Raw genomic sequence first — 24,362 nt, 5'->3', positions numbered from 1 at the left:
TGCAATGTCACTCCTGGTCTCTCATGGCAGATTGCTTCTACTGTTCTCTCTTGTACGGATTTGTCTTGTGTGTACCCAACCTCTTTACTTAATTTCACACCAGACTGGTGAAACCAGAACACAACTTTTAATATGACTTTGTTGAAGGTTCAGAGATAATAGAAGGAAAATACAACATAGAAGACAACCTATCATTTCTACTAGATGTGGCTGCAATCAGAATGTTTAGTGCAAGGTCTTAGACTTTCTCTACCTAAAAAAGGCAAAAGCCAAGTCTGAAGTCCCTTACAGGTGGCCCTCTAGCCTGTTTCTTCTAACTGGAATCCAGGCCCTCAAGTTCCCTCAGCCTATGAAAGAAAGGCATGTATGTTAACTTCAGTCAAAGCCTACTGTGGCTGTCCACCTTCAAGTGACAATGGGAATGTGCACTCCTTCAGAGAATGCCTTTAGCTTTTCACTCAGGAAAGTGTGACTTTTGATCCAAAAGGTAGTCAGAACTCAAGACATTTTTTCCAAAGTCTGGAATCTTCAGTGTTAGAACAATGCCCTGTGTGTCAGCAGGAGTTTCCCATGGCCCCCTGTGGTCACACTGAGCCAAACCCAGGCCAGTTCTCTAAGACTCAAAGTGAGGATCTGGCCTCCACACCTTTCTAGAAGTCCTCAGACTTGCTCTTGATTTCCTGTGGATGACCCCTTAAATAAGAGCACATCTGATACAAGTAAAATTTTACCGGGATAATGCAGACTAATCCCATACTTAGCAAAGATAGATTACTGTAAGGGAATCACAATCTGAAGAAATGCAAGTCTTCTAGCTGTGGTGACCATTTTCACATTGCCATCCAAAACAAGTTAGCTCTTCAACTAAAAACCTCAATCTCAGGGATTTGATTCAAAATCACATGGGAGTAGGAGTGGGTGACACAGAGCAATGTGGGTAGGATTTTGATGAAATAATATTGACTAGGAGTTCATTGCTATTCCTTTTTTTTTTTTTTACTGTTTTATTTATTTTTGATACAGAGAGAGACAGAGCATGAGAGGGGGAGGGGCAGAGAGAGAAGGAGACACAGAATCTGAAGCAGGCTCCAGGCTCTGAGCTAGTGGTCAGCACAGAGCCCAATGCAGGGCTCGAACCCACAAACCTGAGGTCTGACCTGAGCTGAAGTCAGAGGCTTAACCGACTGAGCCACCCAGGCACCCCTCATTGCTATTCCTAAGTGATAGGTATATGGGGGTTCATTGTACTATTCTACTTTTGTTTATGTTTGAAATCTTCTATAGTTAATAACTACATCTCTGCAGAGGGTTTGCCCATGATGCTTCATCACTGGAAAACTCTCTTTGGATTTTAAAGAATAGCACAACTTGAAGCCCTGAATATGAATTTTGTCTCCACCTTTTACAAATAAGCTTCTTTACTCCCTGCAAAGGTCATGATTCCAAAGATTTTATGGCCAACATTTACTCAATGCTCACATTCTAGCTAGTTCTTCCCCACAAGCTCTCTTCAAGGGAACTCCCAGGCTGATGGCGACTCTGAGGGTCTTATTCTTTCACTGTGTCTAGGAATGTGTGCTATCTTGCTAGGTATGCAGACAGAATGTAGGCACTGCATTTCTAAATGGTAAAAGAAACTCTACCTGTACTGTTCTATGCCTCACTTCTACAAGAATTTTACTGGTACAATTTGGATAGAAAGGAGTCTGGTGAGGGTGGCTTGAACAATGACTGTCTGGCTACCATGACAGGATGACATCTCTGATCTTGGTAACATTTATGGCATGGGCCTTATTCTGGAATTGTGGACCTCAGTTTTATAAACTCATAAGCTTAAATGTTAGCACACGTAGAAACAGTGGGACTCTAAGGCCTGCTGAGCACCAGTGAATTGAGTTGCAATGGAAACATAACTAAAAGCAGACCCCAAGTCCACGTTTGCTGGTTAGCACATTTTCTGTCTATGGGAAACTTTTTATGCAAAGCCACATTATAATTAGAAGGATATTTGGTGAGAGTACTCTAGAACAGTGAGTTTCCAACTAGGGAGAGTTAGCATGCCCTGGGGGATAGGCAGAGGGAGGGGAGATTTTAGGGGAGTTTGTGTGTGTGTGGTGTTATTTTCCTTGTTCACATATGTCATTAGGAATAGCAAGTCCAATATTATAATTCAATAATACATTTTGGGGGAGAAATTTAAACCCTATTGCTTTCATAATGGAAATTATAAAAAGCAAAGCTCAACAGAATCTTTTTGGCTCGTAATCCTCAGCTTAGAGGGTGGGGATCCACAAATCAGACACTCTGGAGGGTCTAAGATTTTTTTGTTTTTCTAAAATGAGGCAAAAAGACATTGTTCACTGAGGCATTAAGCAAAATCTATACATGAGGCAGCTTATATTTGCTGGATCCAAATCAAATTTTCTGTCCTAAGTTCTTTCTCACTAAATTGTATTGGTTTTGTATTGAATACAATCTTACTTAGTTTATTAATAGTCACTAACTGTGGAAACACATCTATGTTACTTAAAACATACTATATACTTACTTTATAGTATACAGTATAATGCTATAAAATACAACTACAGTTTTGTGACTAAGTTCTGCTCCTAGGCCAAACCACTATATTGTTAGACATTTATTTGGTGGTCTCAGCACTGATTTTTCTCCCCTCCCCCTTCCCAAAAGACTTTATTTTCATTTGGAGATTGATATGATTTCTGGGAAGAGAACTCCACTCTTGTTCTAGCACATTCCAACCCACTGAACACAGCAATTGGTTTGTAACCTAAACCAGTCCAATCAGAGTGAATCTAAAAACTTTTTCCAGTAATGATGCTGGGTCAAAGATGGGCTTACTTTCCAGGTGCGTTTAGCCGTCATCCTTGGCCATGAGGAGGGACTAAATTAGGAGAAAGCCGACACCAACAGGGTAAGAAAAACAGAAAAACATGGGGTCCCTGGGGCCATCACTGGGCCACAGGATCAAGTTTACCTAAAGCCAACACTTCCTCTGGACTTGACAGTTACTTGTCTCAACAAATTCTTTTTACTGTTTCAGCCATTTTTAATTGCAGTTGAAGACACTAGTGGGTGGATCAGGGCACTGCTGAATCTGGATAGTTTAAATTTCTTTTTCTCCAAAGAGCTCCAATGTCAGTCAGTGAAGCATGTCACAGAGAAAAAAGTCTAATACCTGTCATGCTCGTAACTCTTGTTGTAGATCAGAATCACGTGGAGAGCTTTTACTAATCTCAGGCCAATTCAGTGATAATCTATGAGGCTGGGACTCAGAAACAGAATTTTGAAAAACTCCCCAAGTGATTCCAAGGGCAGCCAAGGCTGAAACTACTGGACTAAGTAAAAATCTGGTTTTGTCCATTCAACAGAATCTGCAGACTAAATGTTCTAAATATGTCTTCCCACTAAAGGAACAAAAGAAAGGCTGATATATAACTTGCATTGTGAGGTTGATGCAAACCATACTTGTGTGACAGAAAAGCAAAATTTGTTTCAAGTCTTTTTTTACCTTTAAAATGTAGGCAGAGGGGCGCCTGGGTGGCTCAGGTCGGTTAAGCGTCCGGCTTCGGCTCAGCTCATGTTCTCACAGTTCGTGGGTTTGAGCCCCCCATCAGGCTCTGTGCTGACAGCTCAGAGCCTGGCCCTGCTTCAGATTCTGTATCTTCCCCTCTCTCTGACCCTCCCCTGCTCGAGCTGTCTCCCTCTGTCTCTCAAAAATAAATAATAAAATAAAATAAAATGTAGGCAGATTTTGCTCTGTACTCCCTTTTCTCTCTCTCTCTCTCTCCCCCTTCAGCATTTAATAGGAGGTTACCATGTATGAGTAACAGTGGCAGATAACAGGGACATAGAGGAAAACAAGAAAAACACAGTTCTTACAGTTGAGAAAAAAAAGGGTAGTTAACTTAGTGATTACACTAAATTTTGTTAAATCTGTGACAAGGGCAGCACAGGGTACTGTGTAAACAGAATAGCTCTCCTAACCTCTTGGAGGAAATGCTTTTTAAGCTGAAACCAGAGGAATGCAGATGAGTTACTTTGGTAGAGGATCCAGACAGTGAAAGTGAAGGAAATGAAGGAACACAGCAAGGAAAGAGAAGAATGTGAGAGAAATGAGACTGGAATAAAGGCGGGAGTCAAGCTTTATCCCCAAAGCAATGCAAACCGACTGTGGGGGTTTAAGCAATTGAAGGATGTGATTTCTATTTTGGAAGATAATTCTGCCTGCTGTGTAGGGAATGCACGGGAGAGAGGAGAATGGGGGGGACCGTAAGAGGGAGTTGGGGAGGCAGCTGAGTTAACTGGAGACAGATATCATAGCCTAGGCAAGAGCAGGGAGGCCATGAGAACGGAGAGAAGTAGACTAATCTAAGTGATATTAAGAAGGTAGAATTGATAGGACTTAGTAATGGACCATTTGCGATGAGTAAACGGGAGAGAAAAAATGGTCTCCAATTTGAGCAACTGGGTGGAGAGCAATGTTATCTCTTGAATAAAGAACACTTGAAGAAGAACAAGTTTGTAAAAGATAAGTTGAATTTTGTTCATTTTGAGTTTGAAGTACCTGTTAGCCATCTAAGCACAGATGACAGTAGTTCCAGGTGTCTCAAATTCAGGAGAGCAATAAGAGCTAGAGATCTAAAATGGATAGTCATTGGCAAATGGATAGTAATTAAAGCCAAAGAAATGAACCAGATTAGCTGGCATATGTCTGTAGAGAGAAATGGCTAAGGACAAAGCTCTGGGGAAAACGTACAGCTAAGAGGACAGTCTTGCAAAGATTGAGAACACATTGCTAGCGATGTGGAAGGTAAAACAGAGGAGTGTTTGACCCCCCTCCTCTCAAAAAAAGGATATTTTTTAAAGAGTGATCGACCATGTCAAATGCTGCTGTAACTTCTAGGAAGATGAGGACTGAAAAATGTACTTTGGGTTTAGCAACAGGGAAGGTTCTGGGAATGTTGCCAGGAGTGACACGGGAAGGGAACGTGAACTTTTTCAGATGTTACTGAAATGGAGTAACTTCAATGTAAGGAATGCCTCTTCTACTGGAATAGGAGAGAGAGAGGAGTGTGAGTGCAGAAAAGTGAGGGTCTTAAAAGTTTGTTGGTCGGAAGTGGAGAAAATTCCTATCTGATCATTTCTATTTGTTCTGTGAAGAAGGAGGTAGTCACTGATAGAGAATGAAAAATGGTGGTGAGTGGATCAGAGGCGATTGGAGGGAGTGGAGAAAGTTTGAAATGGTTGTTGGCAATGAGAGAGAGCTGACTAGGGAAACTGGGCTAGTCAGGCAGTGGTAAAGACTTGGGATTCATGACCATTAATACAGATGCTTGATAATCTGAGCGGTTTCTGCATATTTTCTCCCAAAGTCTTAGCAGCCCTTGAACTAGCAAGAAAAAAGATGGACAGTTGAATTCATATATGGTGGACAAGACAGGTGCAGTGCAAAGTACAAGAGAAAGGATTTAAAATGCTTTTTAACATTTTAATTCATTTTTTAGAGACAGAGTGCAAAAGGGGCAGGGACAGAGAAGGAAGGAGACACAGAACCCAAAGCAGGCTTCAGGCTTTGAGCTGTCAGAGCCTGACGCAGGGCGTGAACTCATGAACCATGAGATAATGACCTGAGCTGAAGTTGGACGCTTAACCGACTGAGTCACCCAGTTGCCACACAACAGAAAGGATTTAGAATAATGGCAGTGATGGGTTATGTGAAGTGATGGATTGTGAATCCAACCTGGATAAGGAGGGAAATATAGATAGGCAGAGGCTTTTTAAAAAATTATTTTTTGAGAGAGCACAGCAGGGAAGGGACAGAAAGAGAAGGACAGTGGATCTGAAGCAGGTTGTGCACTGATAGGCTGACAGGAGTGGTCCTGATGTGGGGCTTGAACTCATGAACCAGGAGATCATGACCAGAGCCGAAGTCAGACATTCAACCGACTGAGCCACCCAGGTGGTTTAAAAGTCACGGAGAGGCTTTTAAACAGTGAGAGAACAGGGCAGGAGAACTGAAGAACTGGGGCGTTGGAAGTTATTGTCCAATGAGTGGGAACAATTTCAGAGGACAGAATGTCTGAAACTGTGATTTCAGAAACAGAACAGTTCAGGTAGGGACAAGGTCTGGAGTGTGGAGGATGAGGTCCAGAGTGGAGCAGAGGAAGCCAAATGGCTGAAAGAAACAGGAGAGACCTTGGGAAATGAGATCAAAGAAATGAGAAGCTGAGCCATTGGATGGATTATGCACACACCCAGTTTGATGGAAGGACTTGGAGGAGAAGAAAACTTGGAAGCTAAAGGCCCTGGTTGTTCTGCTGCTGCCCATTCGGCTGGTCACTTCCGTCCTCACGTATCTCCAGCCAGGACAGTCTCTGTGCACGTCCTTAAACATACTAAGCTCATTCTCACCTCAAGGTGTTTATGTGTCCTTTACCTGCTGCCTTGAATGCTCTTCTTCCAAACCTTCCACTGCTCACTTCTTCACTTCATTCAGGTTTCTGCTCCAACATCACCTCTCCAGAGCCTTTTCCTACCAGTCTACCTAAAATAGCAGTTCTCAACTCCTCGCTCTGATCCTTAAGCTGTTTATTGATTTTTTTTAAGCTTATTTATTTTGAGAGAGACAGAGACAGTGCAAGTGGGGGAGAGGAAGTGGCCAAGCGTGAGAGAGAGAATCCCAAGTAGGCTCTGTACTGCCAGTGCGGAGGATGAAACCATGGGATTATGACCTGGGCAAAACCAAGAGTCAGACACTTAGCCAGCTGAGCCATCCAGGCACCCCTGTTTTTATTTTATTTTATTTTGAGAGCAGTTAGTTCTCATTTATTTTTTCTATTATCCCTCATCCCACTAGGATGTAAGCTTACTGAGAGCAGTCATACTCTCTTGTCCCTACTGTATTCCAAGCACCTAAAACAGACCCAGGAAGGAACATAGTAGGTGTTCAATAAATACTTGTTAGATGGATGGACAGATGGATGGGTGGATGGATACAAGGGAGGAAGAATCCAGGAAATACATGAAAGGTAGCTATTAGTGGTAAAGGGAGCAGAGCTGAACAGCATAAATTCTAACAAGCTAGAGCTTTGGAAAAATGGTGAATGGGGAAAGTTTCAAAGACACAGCGAATAAATGACAGACACCCCTCCTACTTCGTAAAGTAGCCAAGGCTCCAGGGAATACCAGCCTCCACTAGGAAAGGCACCTAGGTGGCTAGTCAGGTAAGCATCTGACTTCAGCTCAGGTCATGATCTCACTAGTGAGTTCAAGTTTCACTTTGGGCAAGCTTGAGCCCCATTTCGAGTAAACATGAGCCGTGCTTCTCTCTCCCTCTCTCCCTCTCTGCCCCTCGTGGGTTTCTCTCTTTTTTTAAAAAATTCTTTTTTAATGTTTATTTATTTTTGAGAGAGAGAAACAGAGCATGAGTGGGAGAGGGAGAGAGAGGGGGGGAGACACAGAATCCAAAGCAGGCTCCAGGCTCTGAGCTGTGAGCACAGACCCAACGTGGGGCTCATGAGATCATGACCCGAGCCAAAGTTGGACACTTAATGAACTGAGCCACCCAGATGCCCCTCTTTGTGGGTTTCTCTTTCTCTCTCACCCTCTCTCTCTCTGCCCCTCGTAGGATTCTCTCTCTTTCTCCCTGCCCCTCACTCAATTGCGCCCTCTTTCTCTTTCTCAAAACAAAACAAAACAAAACAAAACAAAACAAAACAAAACAAAACAAGACAGAACAAAACTTCCGCTGAAAGGGAAACAGGACGCTGAGGGGAGAACCCGCTCTGCGGTGGCCGTGACCGTTCACCCTGCGGAGGGGCCCACGAAGGCAGCAGCCGCCACGCCCACCACAGCTCCAGCTCAGGAAAGTGCAGCGCCTGGCTTCCCACTTGTGTGCCTTTGCTCTTGCTCACCGGCTTAGAATGCTCACTTTGCTCGTCCGTCTGCTCACATCCTGTCCTCCTCTCGACAGCTCAAACATTTTTCTGACCACTCCAAGCTGAAGTGCTTTTTCTCTACTGTGAAGTTCCACGGGGCATACTGTATATACTGTTCAGACATTACTCTTATGTGCTCATTGATTTGCTCACTGATTTCTTTAACTATTATGTGCCAGGAACTAGTCTAGGCATTGTTTCATTTGATAATTACTGTTTTATGTTTTCATCTTATTTCTACAAGCAAATTGTGTTATACTAACTAAAAGGATTACAGTGAAACCACCAGATTTTCTAAGTTCTAAGGAAACAGGTTATAGACACAATAGAGAAGATACAGAAAGCAAACATAAGAAATAGTAGAACATTAAAAGGAAAATGCTGGGGTGCCTGGGTGGTTTAGTCAGCTAAAAGTCCCACTTCAGCTCAGGTCATGATCTCACAGTCCGTGGGTTCAAGCCCCACGTGGGGCTCTGTGCTGACGGCTAGCTCAGAGCCTGGAGCCTGTTTCAGATTCTGTGTCTCCCTCTCTCTCTCTCTGCCCCTCCTCTGCCTACTGTGTCTCTCTCTCAAAATAAAATAAAGACATTAAAAAAAATTAAAATAATTAAATAAATAAATACAAGGAAAATGCTAGTTAAGACTGTTTGTTTTGAGTCTTGTCTCACTAATCAGACTGTAAGATCCTAACTATGAGTTTGTCAGTCAACCTGTATCTTAAAATAATGTCAAACCTTTAGGTGCATGACAATTTGCAAAGCTATTTTACAAAAATCCCACTTTATGAAATAAAGAAGGCAACTTTACAAAGTTCATCGAATTGTAGTGTTATCCTCGGTAGCACTTAGAGCTCTTTAGAGGCTAACTGAAATCAAGAATAAATGTATTGTACATATTAGGTGCACTACAGAATAAAAGGGTAGCTCTGAGACCAGGCCCTTAAAGGGACAGGGACATTTTTGCGAGGCCATGTAACAGGACTCAACCATCTTGCAAGGCGGCCACTGACATGAATGTGTGTTAATCACTCTCTCTAATTCCTCAGGTTTCAAAGTCCCAGGAGAGAGACTTGCAGGTTCTGCACAAATAGCAAAAGGCATGGTCGCTTTTCTGACAGTCCCACCAAACAATATTCAACTGGGAAGAGGTGATTTCCCAAGTGTAAGTTGGGGTGCAATTACCAAAAGTGCAAAAGTGATCAAGGGAAAAAGAGGACCTAGCTGGTGCCCCTGGTGAGAACTACTCGCTCCCTCTCTCACGTCTGCAGGGCTCCCTGTTTGGAGTGTCTCCTCCTCGGCCTGGTCACGCTCTGAATGAATGAATGCTTATGTACCTTTCATTTCATCCGCTAGCGTGTCAGCCCCACAAGGCAGGTGGTGCAGCAGCTGTGCCATCCAGAGAATGGTGTCCTACAGATCCCCAAATTCGTTAGAAATATTCTGAGGAGTAAATTTAAGCTAAAGTAAATGCTTTTTTTCTCTGTTCTATTACAATCAGTTTTTATAAAATCTTAATAGTTTTGCCTAATATGAAAATATGCAAAATGAATATGGGAGGACATAAATCCTCCTTAGTTGCTTTCCTATCTTCTCTAAATATATAAAATGCTCATAGGACATTCTTCATTTTAGTTGGAAATCTTTTATTTTATTATTATTATTATTATTATTATTATTATTTTAGAGAGAGAGAGAAAGAGAGAGCAGGGGAGAGGGCCAGAGGGAGAGGGAGAGAGAGAAAGAATCTTAATTAGGTTCCACGCTCAGTGCAGAGCCCAAAGCAGGACTCAATCCTATATCCCTGGGATCATGACCTCAGCCAAAATCAAGAGTTGGATGCTCAACAAGGAGCCCTGGAAATCTTTTAAATAAAAATTAAAAAGATACAATGTTAATCTAATTGTTTCTGGAGACGATTTCAGCAAAAAGTCTCTTTAACAGTTTAACAAATTATCTATCTGGTATAACTTTTGAATAAGACTAAAACTAAAACTTCCTGGCTAGGATGAAACTGTTCTCTGACTTTTCTAACTTGTATCTGGGAAGATAATTCTAGGAAACGATCATAGTAGAATATACATGACCAAATCTATCAAAGTTTCTCCTACAAACACGATCAAATAAAATGCAGCAGATTCATTCCATACTAAGACCAAGAATAGGAATCAAAATACTGTAAAAACCAAGAAAATATCCACACAACGGAATATTATTCACCCATAAAAGGGCGAGGTACTGATGCATGGTCTGACATGAACCTTGACAACATTATGCTAAAAGCAAGACACAGAAAGCCTTATATGGTATAATTCTACTTATGTAAAATGTCCAGAAGAGGCAAATCCATAGAATGTCAATTAGTGGCTGCCAGGGGCTGGAGGGAGGGGGAATGAAAAGTGACTGCTAATGGGTATGCGTATCTTTTCAGAGTGGTGAAAAGGTGCTGGAATCAGATAGTAGGAGCGGTTGTACAACTCTGTGAACATACTAAAAACCACCAGATTGTACCCTTTGAAAGGGTGAATTTTATGTGGATTGTTTTTTTTTAATTTTTAATGTTTATTTATTTTGAGAAGTAGAGAGAGACAGAGAACAAGCAAAGGAGGAACAGAGAAAGAGAGAGACATAGAATCAGAAGCAGACCCCAGGCTCTGAGCTGTCAGCACAGAGTCTGAGCGGGGCTTGAACCCATGGACCATGAGATCATGACCTGAGTCAAAGGCGGACACTCAACCAACTTGAGCCATAGGTGACCCCTCGAATTATTTCTCCAAAAAAAATTTTTTTAAAGAATGGAGGAGGCTTAATGAGATTTGGCATGAAAAGACTATAAGGGCCTAAGAATGGCATGTAATTTGGTATTTATATCTGGGCAAAGACAAAGAGTAGAAGAAAAAAAAAAACAGAAAAGAATACCCAGTAATTACATCCTTAAGAGTCTAAACATGAAAGATTTTAATTACATTGATCATATCATGAGACAAATTGTTTTCCCCTTTTGGGAAGGTATATAGTGACTTGCTCTGTGTGTGTGTGTGTGTGTGTGTGTATGTGTGTGTGTGTAATAATAAAAATACTGCCAGCAGCCTTTCTTAGTTCTTTTGGTCTATGAATTGTACAACAGTCTTAGCTGCAAATCAAGCAACTTTATGATGCTGTAGCACTTAAACTCACTTGACTTTTGTAAGAACTTTTTCTTTATTTGCAGTAAAAGCATATGGTTTGTGGACTATGCCAGGAAATCATATCCTACCAACCTATACTTGCCCCAGTGAAACTCAAAAGCCTTCCCTGGAATTTCTTTTCCTCATTCTTTGAATTTCAATCCGTGTGTTTTTAGTCTTTGAATTAACTAAGAAGCCTTTTCGTTCTGTGAACTAAGCACATTCCTTTAAAACCACAGGCATCCACTTCTCACTGGATTTATGACAATCACAACATTGGCATGCAGGTAAAAAAGGAATTCAATTTGCTTTTCCCATCACACCTCTGGTTACCTCAGGGAACCCCACTTTAATGGGAAGGAAGGAAGGATAATTTCTGCCATCTTAACCAGGTCCAAATATTCCACAATATTCCGTAGTGATCCAACCTTCCCTCTGCACACTTCTACTGCTCTAGCTATTGAATCACATTAGAGTTTTGCCTTTCAGAAAAATGCATTTCAAGGAAAAGGGATTCTAACGACAGCTGCCCATAGGAACTTCCCTTCTTCAGACCAGCCTCTTTAGGAAATTTCTTTCTGAGTCTTACAGTAAATTTATGGATTAAACTACTTTCAAGGATGGAATGGACTGACAGCATTCTAAACTGAGATTAGGACTTTATCCCTTGACACACAACATGAGGCACTCAAAGCACTTAATAAATATTTTACAAAACTGAATCAGTAATGTTGTAGGAATGAGCTAGAAAAGGTTTTAAAATTTGTGTTGTTTTCTCTATCAACACAATGACAGACCTAAACAAGTGGATTATAGCTCAATGTAAGAATAAAGAGTAAGAAAAATTAAGGATAAGGCAGGTAAAATGACTCAGATGGTTTGTGAGAAAGGGCAAACATCCCTTTTGTGTTGCCTCCTTTTACCTGGTTGTTGGGCAGACTGTTCTGCAGGAGAAAATGTGATAGCTGTAAGAGAGGAAAATGAAAATTGTGATCTTTCCAAATAAAAAGTGTCAACTTAGTCTCAAGAACAAGAAAAGAGCATAGTCTCCCACTCTGACGGCTACATAATTAGCAACATTTCCTATGACAACAAACATAATTTACACTATAATTATAAAAAAATTCATCTTATAAAAAGCGGCTTTGGTTTAAAACAACGATTTTAGTAGACAAATTTCAGAGGACTCTGATGATGCTCCCTTTTACTTTAAGCCTATTAAGAAGATAAAATTGCTTTTCCTATATTTCCCCATATGGTAAGTAGAACGTTATAGATTCATGCCTGTCAAGTGTGACTAAGTCGTTTGAGTTCCTGGGCAGAGAGGGGTAGAGCTACGTAAACATGGGAAAAAAGGCCATTGCTGCTCAGTGATCAAATCATTAGACATGTATTTTATTGCCATAAAGCATATCATTGTTTTCTTACATCCATAGTACACAGTTTTTGCAAAGTAAAGAAATACGGGCTTATTCTGCTTTTATAATTAAAACATCACTTTCAAAGTTTGTAAAACTCACTGAACTGACCACAGTAATGGTGGAGCTGGGCTTGCTTGTTTTGTTTCTAAGGGAAGTATTTGAGTTTCACTACAACAGTCATGGTGGTTTTATCTTACTTATTTATTTTTAGTTTTTTTAAGTAGGCTTCACACCCAGTGTGGATCCCAATGCAGGGTTTGAACTCACAACCCTAAGATCAGGGGCTGAGCGAAGATTAAGAGGCGGACGCTTGGTGGTTTTAAAAGTAAATGTATTTAAATTAGAAGCAATGTACCATGATACTCTTTTCACCAAAATATTTTCTATCATTTGTGAAAGAAAGCTAAAGAGAGGACAGTAACCTATGATTATGTAAGCTGTGAAAGGATAAGTTATGGAGGGACTTAAGTTAAATATATATATTTAAAAATAGGGGCGCCTGGGTGGCTCAGTCGGTTGAGCGTCCAGCTTCGGCTCAGGTCATGATCTCACGGTTCATAAGTTTGAGCCCCACGTCAGGCTCTGTGCTGACAGCTCAGAGCCTGCAGCCTGCTTCGGATTCTGTGTCTCCCTCTGCCTCTGACCCTCCCCTGCTTGCACTGTCTCTCAAAAATAAATAAAATGTTAAAAAACAAAGTTAAAATAAGTATGGAGAAGAGTGAGTATAGTATAGCAGGAAGACTTTAATACAACAGCTGACAGAACTTCTTGACCATAAGGCTGTGAAACACTACAAAGAAGTATTATGTGTTTCCTTCTCAAGATTGAAAACAACAGGGGCACCTGAGTGGCTTAGTCAGTTAGGTGACCAACTTCGACTCAGGTCATGATCTCACGGCCCTGTGAGTTCAAGCCCTGCATCCAGCTCTCTGCTGACAGCTCAGAGTCTGGAGCCTGCTTCTGATTCTGTGTCTCCTTCTTTCTCTGACCCTCCCTTGCTTGCACTCTATGTCTCTTTCAAATATAAATAAAACATTAAAAAAAAAAAGACTGAAAACAACACAGATAATTCTCCACTTAGATGTAATATTATGTAGAAAAAAAGAACTTGCTTAAATAATGTCTTTGAGAGTCTCATTTTTTTTCACCAGTATGAAGGAAAAGAAGACAGAAAAAACTCTCAGCCTGAGTCCTTTGGGGGCTAAGTAGTTTTGAACAGCTGAGTTTTCTGGAGAGCTATGTGTATATCATTCCAAGAATTAAAATTCTGAAGGAAAATATTACTAAAATTGTCTTTAGAGTCCATGATCATTAGTCCTCCTTCAGACTCCGAAGGTTTTTTTTCTCTTTAAAAATTTTTTTAAAATGTTTTATTTATTTTTGAGAGAGAGAGAGAGAGAGAGAGAGAGAGAGAGAGAGAGAGAGACAAAGTATGAGCAGGGGAGGGTCAGAGAGAGAGGGAGACACAGAATCTGAAGCAGGCTCCAGGCTCTGAGCTGTCAGCACAGAGCCCGACGTGGGGCTCTAACCCACCAGCCATGAGATCATGACCGGAGCCGAGGTCAGATGTTGACTGAGCTGCTAGGCGCTGCTCCGAAGGTTTTTTGTTGTTTTAAAATATGAGTCATCTAAACTGAGTGTTGAAGGGGAAGGGGGAGGGGGAAAAGAGGTGGTGGTGATGGAGGAGGGCACTTGTGGGGAAGAGCACTGGGTATTGTATGGAAACCAATTTGACAATAAACTATTAAAAAAAATAAAATATGAGTCATTTAAATTTACAGAAATTAAGAAAGAAAAGAAACAGCTATAATCTTACCACCCGGAAACCATTAGGAAGTATACAGAACATAATTCAAGGCTATAAAATAATGAGATTCTCAGTCTACACGAGAATTTTCTAAAGCCTGTTACTATGCTATATCTCACTATGCAAAATTCACACCCTTTTTGTCCAGTTCCAAAGACTAACCTCTTAACTTTCTCCAAAGATTGTACCCCAAAAGGCTTCACATTGTTATACATTTTAAGGACTTCCACACATGCATCCTTCATATACTCTTGATGATTTTTCAAACTTTCCCTGGCATCAGATTCTCATTTTTCAGTTTTCAAAGGTATATTTTCTTTTTTATGGTATCCCCACCACCTTTCCAATTTGCTGCTTTAAATTTGCTTCAACTTGGAAACATCAATAACAAAAAAGCTCACTGAAATTTTGTGAAACCCAAAAAAGACTTCCAATGGGTGAAGTATCTATATAGACTTTGTGATATATATTGGTCAGTCCCTACTCCCAGCTCTGTTCTCGGAGACGTTACTATTCTGGCTTTGAGACATGAGCGATAGGGCATTTAAGTCTAACCATGCGTCAGCCAACCCTGAAAAACCAACATACTTATAATCCAAAATGACTTAATAAAAATTTAGATAAAGATAGAAAGGCACATTACCCAGTCATGATACCTGCTCATACGAGAGAACAGTGACTACATCAGCAGAAAGTATGTTCATATATTAACTACAAACAATAAATAAAATTTAAAAAATCCAATGTGCCATAAAACAAACAAGGCAGAGTTCCCAAGGATGTGGAATGTTTAAAGAAGAAAAGAAACAGACTCATTCAATGCCCTGTACTAAAAGTGAGCCTCAGGTTCACAAAGTTAGACTGTTCCCAACTCATTCTGGCCCAAAAAGGTGAAGAAGGCAGAACATCAGAAAGAATAAAGTACAGAGAAAGGAGGCCAGGGGAGTTTTGGACACAAATAATTAAAGACTAATACCTGCTTTCTTGTTTTGATTGGGGTTAGATCAGTGGATACAGAAGAAAGGCTGCCTTGAAGGGACACAGTGCTATTATTTCAGTCTTGACTGGGATCAGCTCTGCGTATCTTCTACCAAATGTGGATAAATAAGAAGCCTCACAGAATCTTGGCAGGCATGTTGCTTTTGAACCTGATGACATGCTACTGTCAGTTCATGTAATATACAAAGTTGTTTTGTTTGTGAGGTTAACATGAAAGCCTCATTAATCGTTATGATTATTAAAAATTATCTGCTTATAGTTTATTAATGTCTAATATTAGTTGTTTGCAACTGCAGAACATACACCTACAGCAATTAAATGGGTGGCAATTAAAATTATGCTTTTCTTCCACTCGCCTCTGCTCCCTACTAGATTCTCTTTTTTTCTTTTTTTAAGAGAGAGAGAGGGAGCGTGCCAGTGGACCCTCTTTTTTTAAGAGGCCCTTTTTTTAGAACAGAGAGAGAGAGAAGCAGGGCTCACCTGAAGTGGGGGGCTCAAGCTCACCCGATGTGGGACTCGAACTCCTGAACCATGAGATCATGACTTGAGATGAAGTCAGATGCTTAACAACTGAGCCACCCAGGCGCCCCCAGACTCTCTCTTAAGAGAAAGAAGAAACACGGTGTCACTCTGACCCGAAAATCTCTAATTCTTAGTATGGAAGGCATTGGCAGAACCAAGAGTGCGGCTTTGAGTCTGATGGTTCTAAAAGCTTTCCTGGATTACTCCATGGGGATGAGGCTCTCAGAATAAGATACGGATTTAAGACTGAACCCCCAGTCCTTCTGTGTTTTTCTCCTTAGGTCTCCCTGTGTCCCTCCCTGTGTTCTATCAGGCTAACCTGACACGTTAGCATTTGAGTTTTTCAAGCCGATAGTTTATAGTTACTTACCAAAAAACAAACAAATCAAGTCTGTAAAGAAGAAAGGATTTACATGTAGTAAACACGGACTCCTGCCTTCTTTATATACTTTATCCAAATAAAATGACAAAAAAAATGACTGTAATTTATATTTAGATAATTAAGAAATGATTATATTACTCCTACATCCCCTGTGTATAAATGCAAATGACGCCATGTCTCCTAGATGCTTTGGGCACTAGGGGAAAAAAGTGATCCTTGATAAAATGTAATATGCGATCACACAAATTTGAGTGTTATTTAATCAAATTAGCCACGACAACTCAAACTTAAGCAACATAGTAAGTACTTACTACCTTCACTAGCCAGGAAAAATGCATGAACCGCCTAAACAATGTAGCATTTAAAAAAATTCATATTTACTTCCAACTATTCTGTGGCTATTAACATTGTGGGTGCTTTTAAAGGTCAGAAACAATGAACTGTCTAAAAATATTCTGAATAGCAATAGTATTACATTGTGAATTTTATTTTCAAATTTTGGCCAATAAAGAAAATAATAAAGTTAAGCAATCAAAAAAAGTACAAAAAAAGACATTCATATACACCAAAGATATGAATAAGACAGATTCACTTCCAGTTGATTCAACTGTACGTACACATTTAAAATATAAAATACATCGTAATTTGTCAAGAAATGGACCACATTTAGCACCAGGAAAGGAACTTTATTTTAGTGCCTTTTTTATTATTTATTTATTGTGAGAGACAGAGTGCGAGCAGGGGAAGGCCAGAGAGAGAGAGAGAGAGGAAGAGAGAATCCCCGTGCTAATAGCACAGAGCCCGTTGCAGGGCTTGATCCCACGAACTATGAGACCATGACTTGAGTCCAAGTCAAGAGTCAGACACTTAACTGAGTCACCCAGGCAACCCTTTAGCTTTTGATCATGACCTCACTATCTTGGCATAGAAAAAGAAATTTCATGGGAACTATATGTATTTATCACTATAATAAAACATTTAAAAAGTAACTGTTGCATATTATCAACAGGCGAGTAACTCAAAGGGAATGAGTCCTTAAAGCTGGAACTACTTGATATTGCGCACAACTCTCCTACAGTGGTTTGTTTTCATCTCCTCCAGTGCTTGTTCCAACTGCTGAACCAAATGGAGCAGAGTGGCTGGGTCTGTCTGCAGAACTCTGGTGTCCTGATCTCCGTTCTGGTTAAGGTGGAGCTTTATAGTCACTGATGGTTTTATCTGTTGCCTGAGGCTTCTGCTTGCAAGCTTCATTTTAAATGGAATAAGAGGATAATAACGGTTTAATAATCATGCTGCACACCAATATTTATAATTAACTTATACACAAAATTCAAACTTCACATAAATTACAGACTTCAAAATGGAAAATACACTTTAAAAAATTCATATTTACTTTGGAAAGAAAAAAGACATGAGGACATATATGCAATCTTGCCGGGCAGAAGGATTTCTAAAACATGCTATAAAAGGCACAAATCATAAAGAAAAAACCTGATAAGTTGATATACATTAAAATTATTTACACTTTTTCCCAAGAATACCTAACGATGGCAGAAAAAAAGCCACAAACTGAGAGAATATATTTTATGACGCATATAACCAAAAAGAAAAAAAGAAAGATTAGTATCCAGAATATATGAAAAACTGTCCTTTAAAAAATTTTTTTTAATGTTTATTTATTTTTGAGAGACAGAGAGAGCATGAAGAAGGGAGAAAGAGAAGGAGACACAGAATCTGAAACAGGCTCCAGGCTCTGAGCTGTCAGCACAGAGGCTTGAACTCACGAACTGTGAGATCATGACCCGAGCCAAAGTTGGCGGCTTATCCGACTGAGCCACCCAGGCGCCCCATATGAAAAACTGTTCTGATTAACAACAACAACAATAACAAAAACCCCACCAAAGAGAAAAATGTACAGAAGACCTAAGTAAGCAATTCACAAAAGAAGCTGCAAAAATAGATAAACATAGGAAAACAAGTTCACTTTATTAAAAATCAGGAAAATGGCAATAAAAACACCAGAAGTTGTTTTACACGTATCAGACTGGCGAGATGTAAAACCTGGCGCATATGGGGCACTCTAAGTGATAGAAATGGGAACGCCCATCCACTGCTGGGCAGAGGGGTAAGAGAGAGAATAACTTTGGCAAACAGTATACAATACCATCAACTCCACTCCTAGAGATGTACCTTGAATTCTTACATATATACATATATTTGTAATTGTATTTGTTTCCAAGAGTAAAAAATTAGAATCATCTCAAATACTCTTCAACAACAGAATGGGTGCACTGAGAATATTCATAAAAATAAAATGCTTACTAAATGGCAATGAAAAGAAATGAACCGCAGCAATATAAACCGTCATGGATAATTCTAAAAAGAAAATGTTCAATCAGAAAAGTTGCAGAGGGATACATAAAAATTAAAGTTTAGGGGCGCCTGGGTGGCTCAGTCGGTTAAGCTTCCGACTTCGGCTCAGGTCAGATCTCACGTTCGTGGGTTCGAGCCCCGCGTCGGGCTCTGTGCTGACAGCTAGCTCAGAGCCTGGAGCTGCTTCCGGTTCTGTGTCTCCTTCTCTCTCTGACCCTCCCCCTCTCATGCTCTGTCTCTCTCTGTATCAAAAATAAATAAACATTAAAAAAAATTAAAAAAAAACTTAAAGTTTAATGAAAAAAGTGTTAAAAAAAACTAAAGAAAGGATTAATAGCAAATTCAGGAAAATGGTTACCTCTGGGGAAGTGGGAGGGGTTGTAACTGGGGGAGGTCACAGATGGTTTCATTGTATTTCTTGTTTTTTTAAATTTTTTAATGTTTATTCTTGAGAGAGAGAGAGAGCAAGAGCGAGCGAACATGAGCGGGAAGGGCAGAGAGAGAGGGAGACCCAGAATCTGAGCTGCTGGCACAGAGCCAGAATCTCCAGGCTCCGAGGTGCCAGCACAGAGTCTGACGTGGGGATTGAACACACGAACTGTGAGCTTGTGACCTGAGCCAAAGTTGGATGTTTAACCAAATGAACCACCCAGGCAGCCTGGTTTCATTGTATTTCTTAAGCTTGGCAATGGGTACTTGTTTTACTATTATTCTTTGAACTGAGTATCTGTAATCTTTTGTTTGTATGATATATTTTGAATTTTTAAAAAGTACTATTGACATTTTTAAAGAAAAAGAAAACCACTAGAAACAATGGCTAACTTGGAAGCCAAGGCATTTAGCCCTAGCACCACACTGTTCTCTAAAGACCATTCTTCTTGGGGCACTTGGGTGGCTCAGTCGGTTAAGCCTCCGGCTTCGGCTCAGGTCAGATCTCACGTTCGTGGGTTCAAGCCCCGCGTCGGGCTCTGTGCTGACAGCTAGCTCAGAGCCTGGAGCCTGCTTCTGGTTCTGTGTCTCCCTCTCTCTCTGCCCCTCCCCCTCTCGTGCTCTGTCTCTCTCTGTATCAAAAATAAATAAAACATTAAAAAAAATTAAAAAAAAATAAAGACCATTCTTCTTTAAAAGGAACCAGGAGCTTCTTAAAAGAGAAAGTGATTTAGAGGTCTGGGATAACAACTGTGCGAGATAAGCCTGAAGCATCTTGTTATACAGAAAAGCAATACTGTTACCTTAAATTACTGGAGCCATGTCAAAAGGACAGGAAGCTAAATTGAAGAGGATTCCAAGTGACCGAAAATCTAAACCTGAGATTTCAGGATTAATTCATACCACAACACGAATATTCTAATAAGTTCTTCCAATTAATACTAGGTGATCTGGCTTCCAAAAGAACCCAAGATGCTGATCCACAGCTGAAATTTAATGTCTAAAAATAATCTGGAAACAATAGGTCAATTCCCTTTAGTGAGCCAGTCCCTAAACGTAGCACAGGTACTTGTTAAAGTATCTCTTTAAGATCATTTATCTAGCACAGAAAAGTACAGGTATGAAAGATAGGTAAACTATAAGATATGATGACTGAATATACTACTGACTGATTCACTTACACATTATTTATGCTTCTTTTTCCTCTGTATCTGCATTGATAGACTGGGACCAAATGTATCCAGGTGTATAAACCATGAATTTTTCATTCAAAGACTCAATCTATCCTCAAATTTTTAGACAACATAATATCTCAATTAATATCCTTTACAAATAAGCATTTATATAATTCTTTAAAATTTCTAGAAGAAAACTATCTAACATTCCTAACAAACACCCAGTAAGATATTCAGACCTAATTTTTCCTCAGAAAGAAATTTCCAGGACAGTACTACAGGATTAAGAACAGTAGCCCAGGGGCACCTGAGTGGCTCAGTTGGTTAAGCATCCTTAAGCATCCGGCTTCAGCTCAGGTCATGATCTCATGGCTCGTGGGTTTGAGCCCCGAGTCGGGCTCTGTGCTGACAGCTGGCTCAGAGCATGGAGCCTGCTTCGGATTCTGTGTCTCCCTCTCTCTCTGACCCTCCTCTGCTCATGCCGTCTCTCTCTGTTTCTCAAAAATAAATAAAAACATAAAAAAAAAAAAAAGAACAGTAGCCCATAAGTGTCCGATATGAACTTTTTTTAATAGGGATGAAATTCTGTTCTTCTCCTTGTAAAAATAACAAAAGCAATTTAAATGGATCAGTCCTAAAGGTAAATCTTCCCACACCAATCTCACATGCATTCATTCAATTTACTTATGCTATTAAGTGCATTAATTGTGCTGGCAATTTATGATGGGAAATGTTTCTACTAGATACTTAACTATGATGATAAATGTATTTCTCATAAGCAATTACACAATAATTAGATGGTAACTATCCATTCACTACCAGTGTCCAGGAGACAAATCAGTTACTCAAAAATGAAACGTCCTGTAACTTGTTACTAGTTAGTTTCCTAGCAATTCAGCTGATCTTCATCTGACAAGTCTTCCTCCTATAAGCAGAAAAATCTACTCCAGTTAAAATCCCTTGTAATAATTTTGACTAATGAGCTCAAAATCAATTAGTTCTCTCAGTAGCTTTTTTAGCCCTTAAACGCATTTCCCCGCATGAAGCACTATTCATTCAGTGTACACAGCTTTAAACTATATCAGTTCTTATAGTAACACAACTTTTCAAACCCATTTCACTGGGTAAATAAGCTCTCTCAACTTTTAGAAAATTCAACTGCATAAGTTTCTAATTTCTAAAAATGTCTTCATAATGGAAAAACTCAATGCAAATCAATAAAACCAAAAAAATAATTTCTAAGGGCTACCAGAACCCAAAAGACAGAAATTACCCCCACCCAAGAGAGGGGTAAAGATGTACAAGATATATTACTGCTGAATCTCATAAACATGACCATCCCTCATCTCCTGCACTTGGTTATTATGAAATGACCTAAAGACAGAAGTTTAGTCACAGTGATCTCCTCCTTCCCAGACCCCCACAGGATTTGCTACTTATAATGTCTCCAAAAGCATGAACTTTGGTTCTTTAAATCCACAATACCTAACACATGATAAATGTACAAGAAATATTTGAGAAATAATTTAAGAAGCTACTTACCCTCCCCCATCCCCACCTTTTTAAAAATTCAGCACTGAATGCCTATTATGTACTAGGCATCGTGCTGGGGACACAGTACTGAACAAGACACAGTCCCTGCCCTCATGGAGCCTATAATCTGGTTTATACCATATCCTGTGTTTATACCTATTCAAGCACTCATCACACTGGATTATAACTGCTAAATCCTCTAACTGAATTTCTGTATCCTGTTTGGACTATCTTACCACCATTCGAATCAGGAAGAATCCACTACAACATTAATTTACAAACTTTATTGCAAGTTAGAATTACCTGGGTAACAAGTGGAACTCTAAAAAAATTCTGATGCTCAGGTCAAACCCCAAAACAATAAATCAGAATCTCTGGGGGTGGAACACAGACAAGAAAATATTTTAAGATTCCCCAGGCCATTCCGCTATGCAGTCAAGTTTGGGAACCAGTGTGCCACATATTCAGTGCTCATTCCCATATCCATGTGGGCCTTTACAACTTATGCTGTCTCTTCTTCCAAGAACATTAACCCTGGTTTTCTCTATTTATTTGCTCTTCTGAAATTTTACCTCCTTTGGTTGAAGCTTTCCTGAATTGTGCAAGCATATACTGAATGACCTAAGCTATAGGTTTTTGAAATATAGTATACAACTATAACTTCCCTTACACAAATATTTTTCCCCTCCAGAAACTTATTTTATAACTATCTTTAATTACTAGTTGAGAACATCTAATACTCCTCTAAGTAGATGATAACATCTTTTCCAATTGAGAAAATGTCTTATACTTCTTTTGTGTACCAAAGCATTTAGCACAGCAAATGATGACATTCAATAAACACCTATTGACTTCTCAGTCACTGATAAAGGGCTACATACAAGAGTCTGAGAACTCCCTTCCGGTTATCAATGCGGCTTTACAAATGACTGAATCTTACAAACATAATGCGTAAAGAAGCCAGACACAGATGAGTATTTACTGAGTCATTCCATATATAGGAAGCTAAAGAACAGGTAGAAGTAATCTATGTATCTGAAGTCAGGATGCTGGTTACCTTTAGAAAGGAAGGAAGGAGAATTGGTAAGAAGCAAAGAGGATGCTTCCGGGGTGCTTGTCACGGGCAAGTGTTGGTTTTATGGGTGTTTTCACCATGTGACAATTCACAGAGCTATACAACAACTTAGCACTTTAATACATGTGTGCTTTGCTTAGACAAAAGTTTTTAAAAGTCAAATACCACTTTAAAAATCTGCATGACCACCTCCTCTCCAAAATAACCTATTTCTTACAAACTTTGCAAATGAAACTTATGTAAACACATTAAGCATATCAGAAAATGAACTATTTGTGAAATGGTCTCAAAATAAACATTAAAAAAATAAAGTTTCAAACCAAGGTTTGCTTACGGTGGTACACAATATAATAAGCCTGAGGACACAGAACTAAAACAAACAGTCTGTCAGGTGGAGGGAAAAAAACCATACCTGTACATCTAGTCGCCATTCAAGGCTGTGGTAACTGGGAAGGTCTGGTGCCAATTCACTCAGAATAGTTCTGATCTCTTTTCTGTTGTCTAGATAAAGCTGAAGCAATAATTTGTTCAATTCTTCAGAGAATCCCAGGACAAAAACTGAGTCTTGGAAATCCAGTTCAGAAATCTGAAAGTGAATCACATTTAACAGAACATCAAATTTATATTTGTCTAGTAAATGCTAAAATATTGATATACACAAAAGAACACGATATGTCCTAATTCTTTTCTGCCTGGAAAAAGAAACAACATCCTTTATTTTTAGAGGTAACTCTTGCCCACTATTTTAAAGTCTGAGTTTCTGATACATAAAAATACCTGTACTAAAGCATAAAAAGAATTATTAAAATGCCCAGTTTCTCACCCATCCTCCATCAAGCCAGATACTGCTAATATGCCAAAAAAAAAATCACTTGTTTCTCCCTCCTCCTAGAATACATACTATTAGATATGGCTTAATAACATGCAGAATTCGAGGGAATTTTAATTTACACTAGCGAGAGGCATTCATACCTGCAGGTCACACGATAGTCATATTCTTTAGGCACGGCTTCACTCAATCAACTATAAACCATTAACTACATAGCTGAAATGAGCAGGTGCCTGCCAGGGCTATGATATTGAGTATACTGGACCTTTTTAATGTCAAAGAAATGCAAAACACTCCACAGAAGCCCTTACCATAAGCTTTGAGCTTTCAGTGAGGAGGTATATTAGTCCTTCCACACCATGCTGGACAGTGTCACTGCTCACGTTGAGTTTTCCTGGGAAAGAGGGAAAAAAGCAAATACATTATTGTGTGATATTTATCCCTTTATTCAAATTCTTATTTAGGAATAAATGTTGTCCATTATTCCATATTTTCAAACACTACAGTGAAAGAGAGTGAGTTAGTAATAGGCTCTTGTTCACTCTCTACTGCGGGACCAAAGTTTTGGGGATTTGCTGCCGTGTAACCTTCTTTCCAAAATGCAGACCCGTGGAGACTACTATCAGGCCTACAGTCCTTCTCTTGAATGCCCAGCTACTTCAAGTCTGGTGTAAGAGGAACTCAAGGGCTGACAAT

General features: G+C 39.7%; 1 protein-coding gene across 1 annotated transcript in view; it reads right to left on the bottom strand.

Moving 5' to 3' along the window:
- Nucleotides 1–17,068: 17,068 nt before the first annotated feature.
- COMMD2 (COMM domain containing 2) overlaps nt 17,069–24,362 on the bottom strand; it is an 8,465-nt gene continuing 1,171 nt past the window's right edge. Inside the window, exons 3-5 of the mRNA XM_029940069.1 lie at nt 23,978–24,060; nt 23,250–23,423; nt 17,069–17,497 (exon numbers count right to left, since the gene is read on the bottom strand). Of these exons, the coding sequence (XP_029795929.1) occupies nt 17,300–17,497; nt 23,250–23,423; nt 23,978–24,060 (455 nt within the window). The 3' untranslated portion in view covers nt 17,069–17,299. The remainder of the gene's footprint in view (nt 17,498–23,249; nt 23,424–23,977; nt 24,061–24,362) is intronic.

This window comes from Suricata suricatta, chromosome 5 (genome assembly GCF_006229205.1).
Source record: "Suricata suricatta isolate VVHF042 chromosome 5, meerkat_22Aug2017_6uvM2_HiC, whole genome shotgun sequence".
Lineage (NCBI taxonomy): Eukaryota > Metazoa > Chordata > Mammalia > Carnivora > Herpestidae > Suricata > Suricata suricatta.
This window is presented reverse-complemented; position numbering and strand designations above follow the sequence as displayed.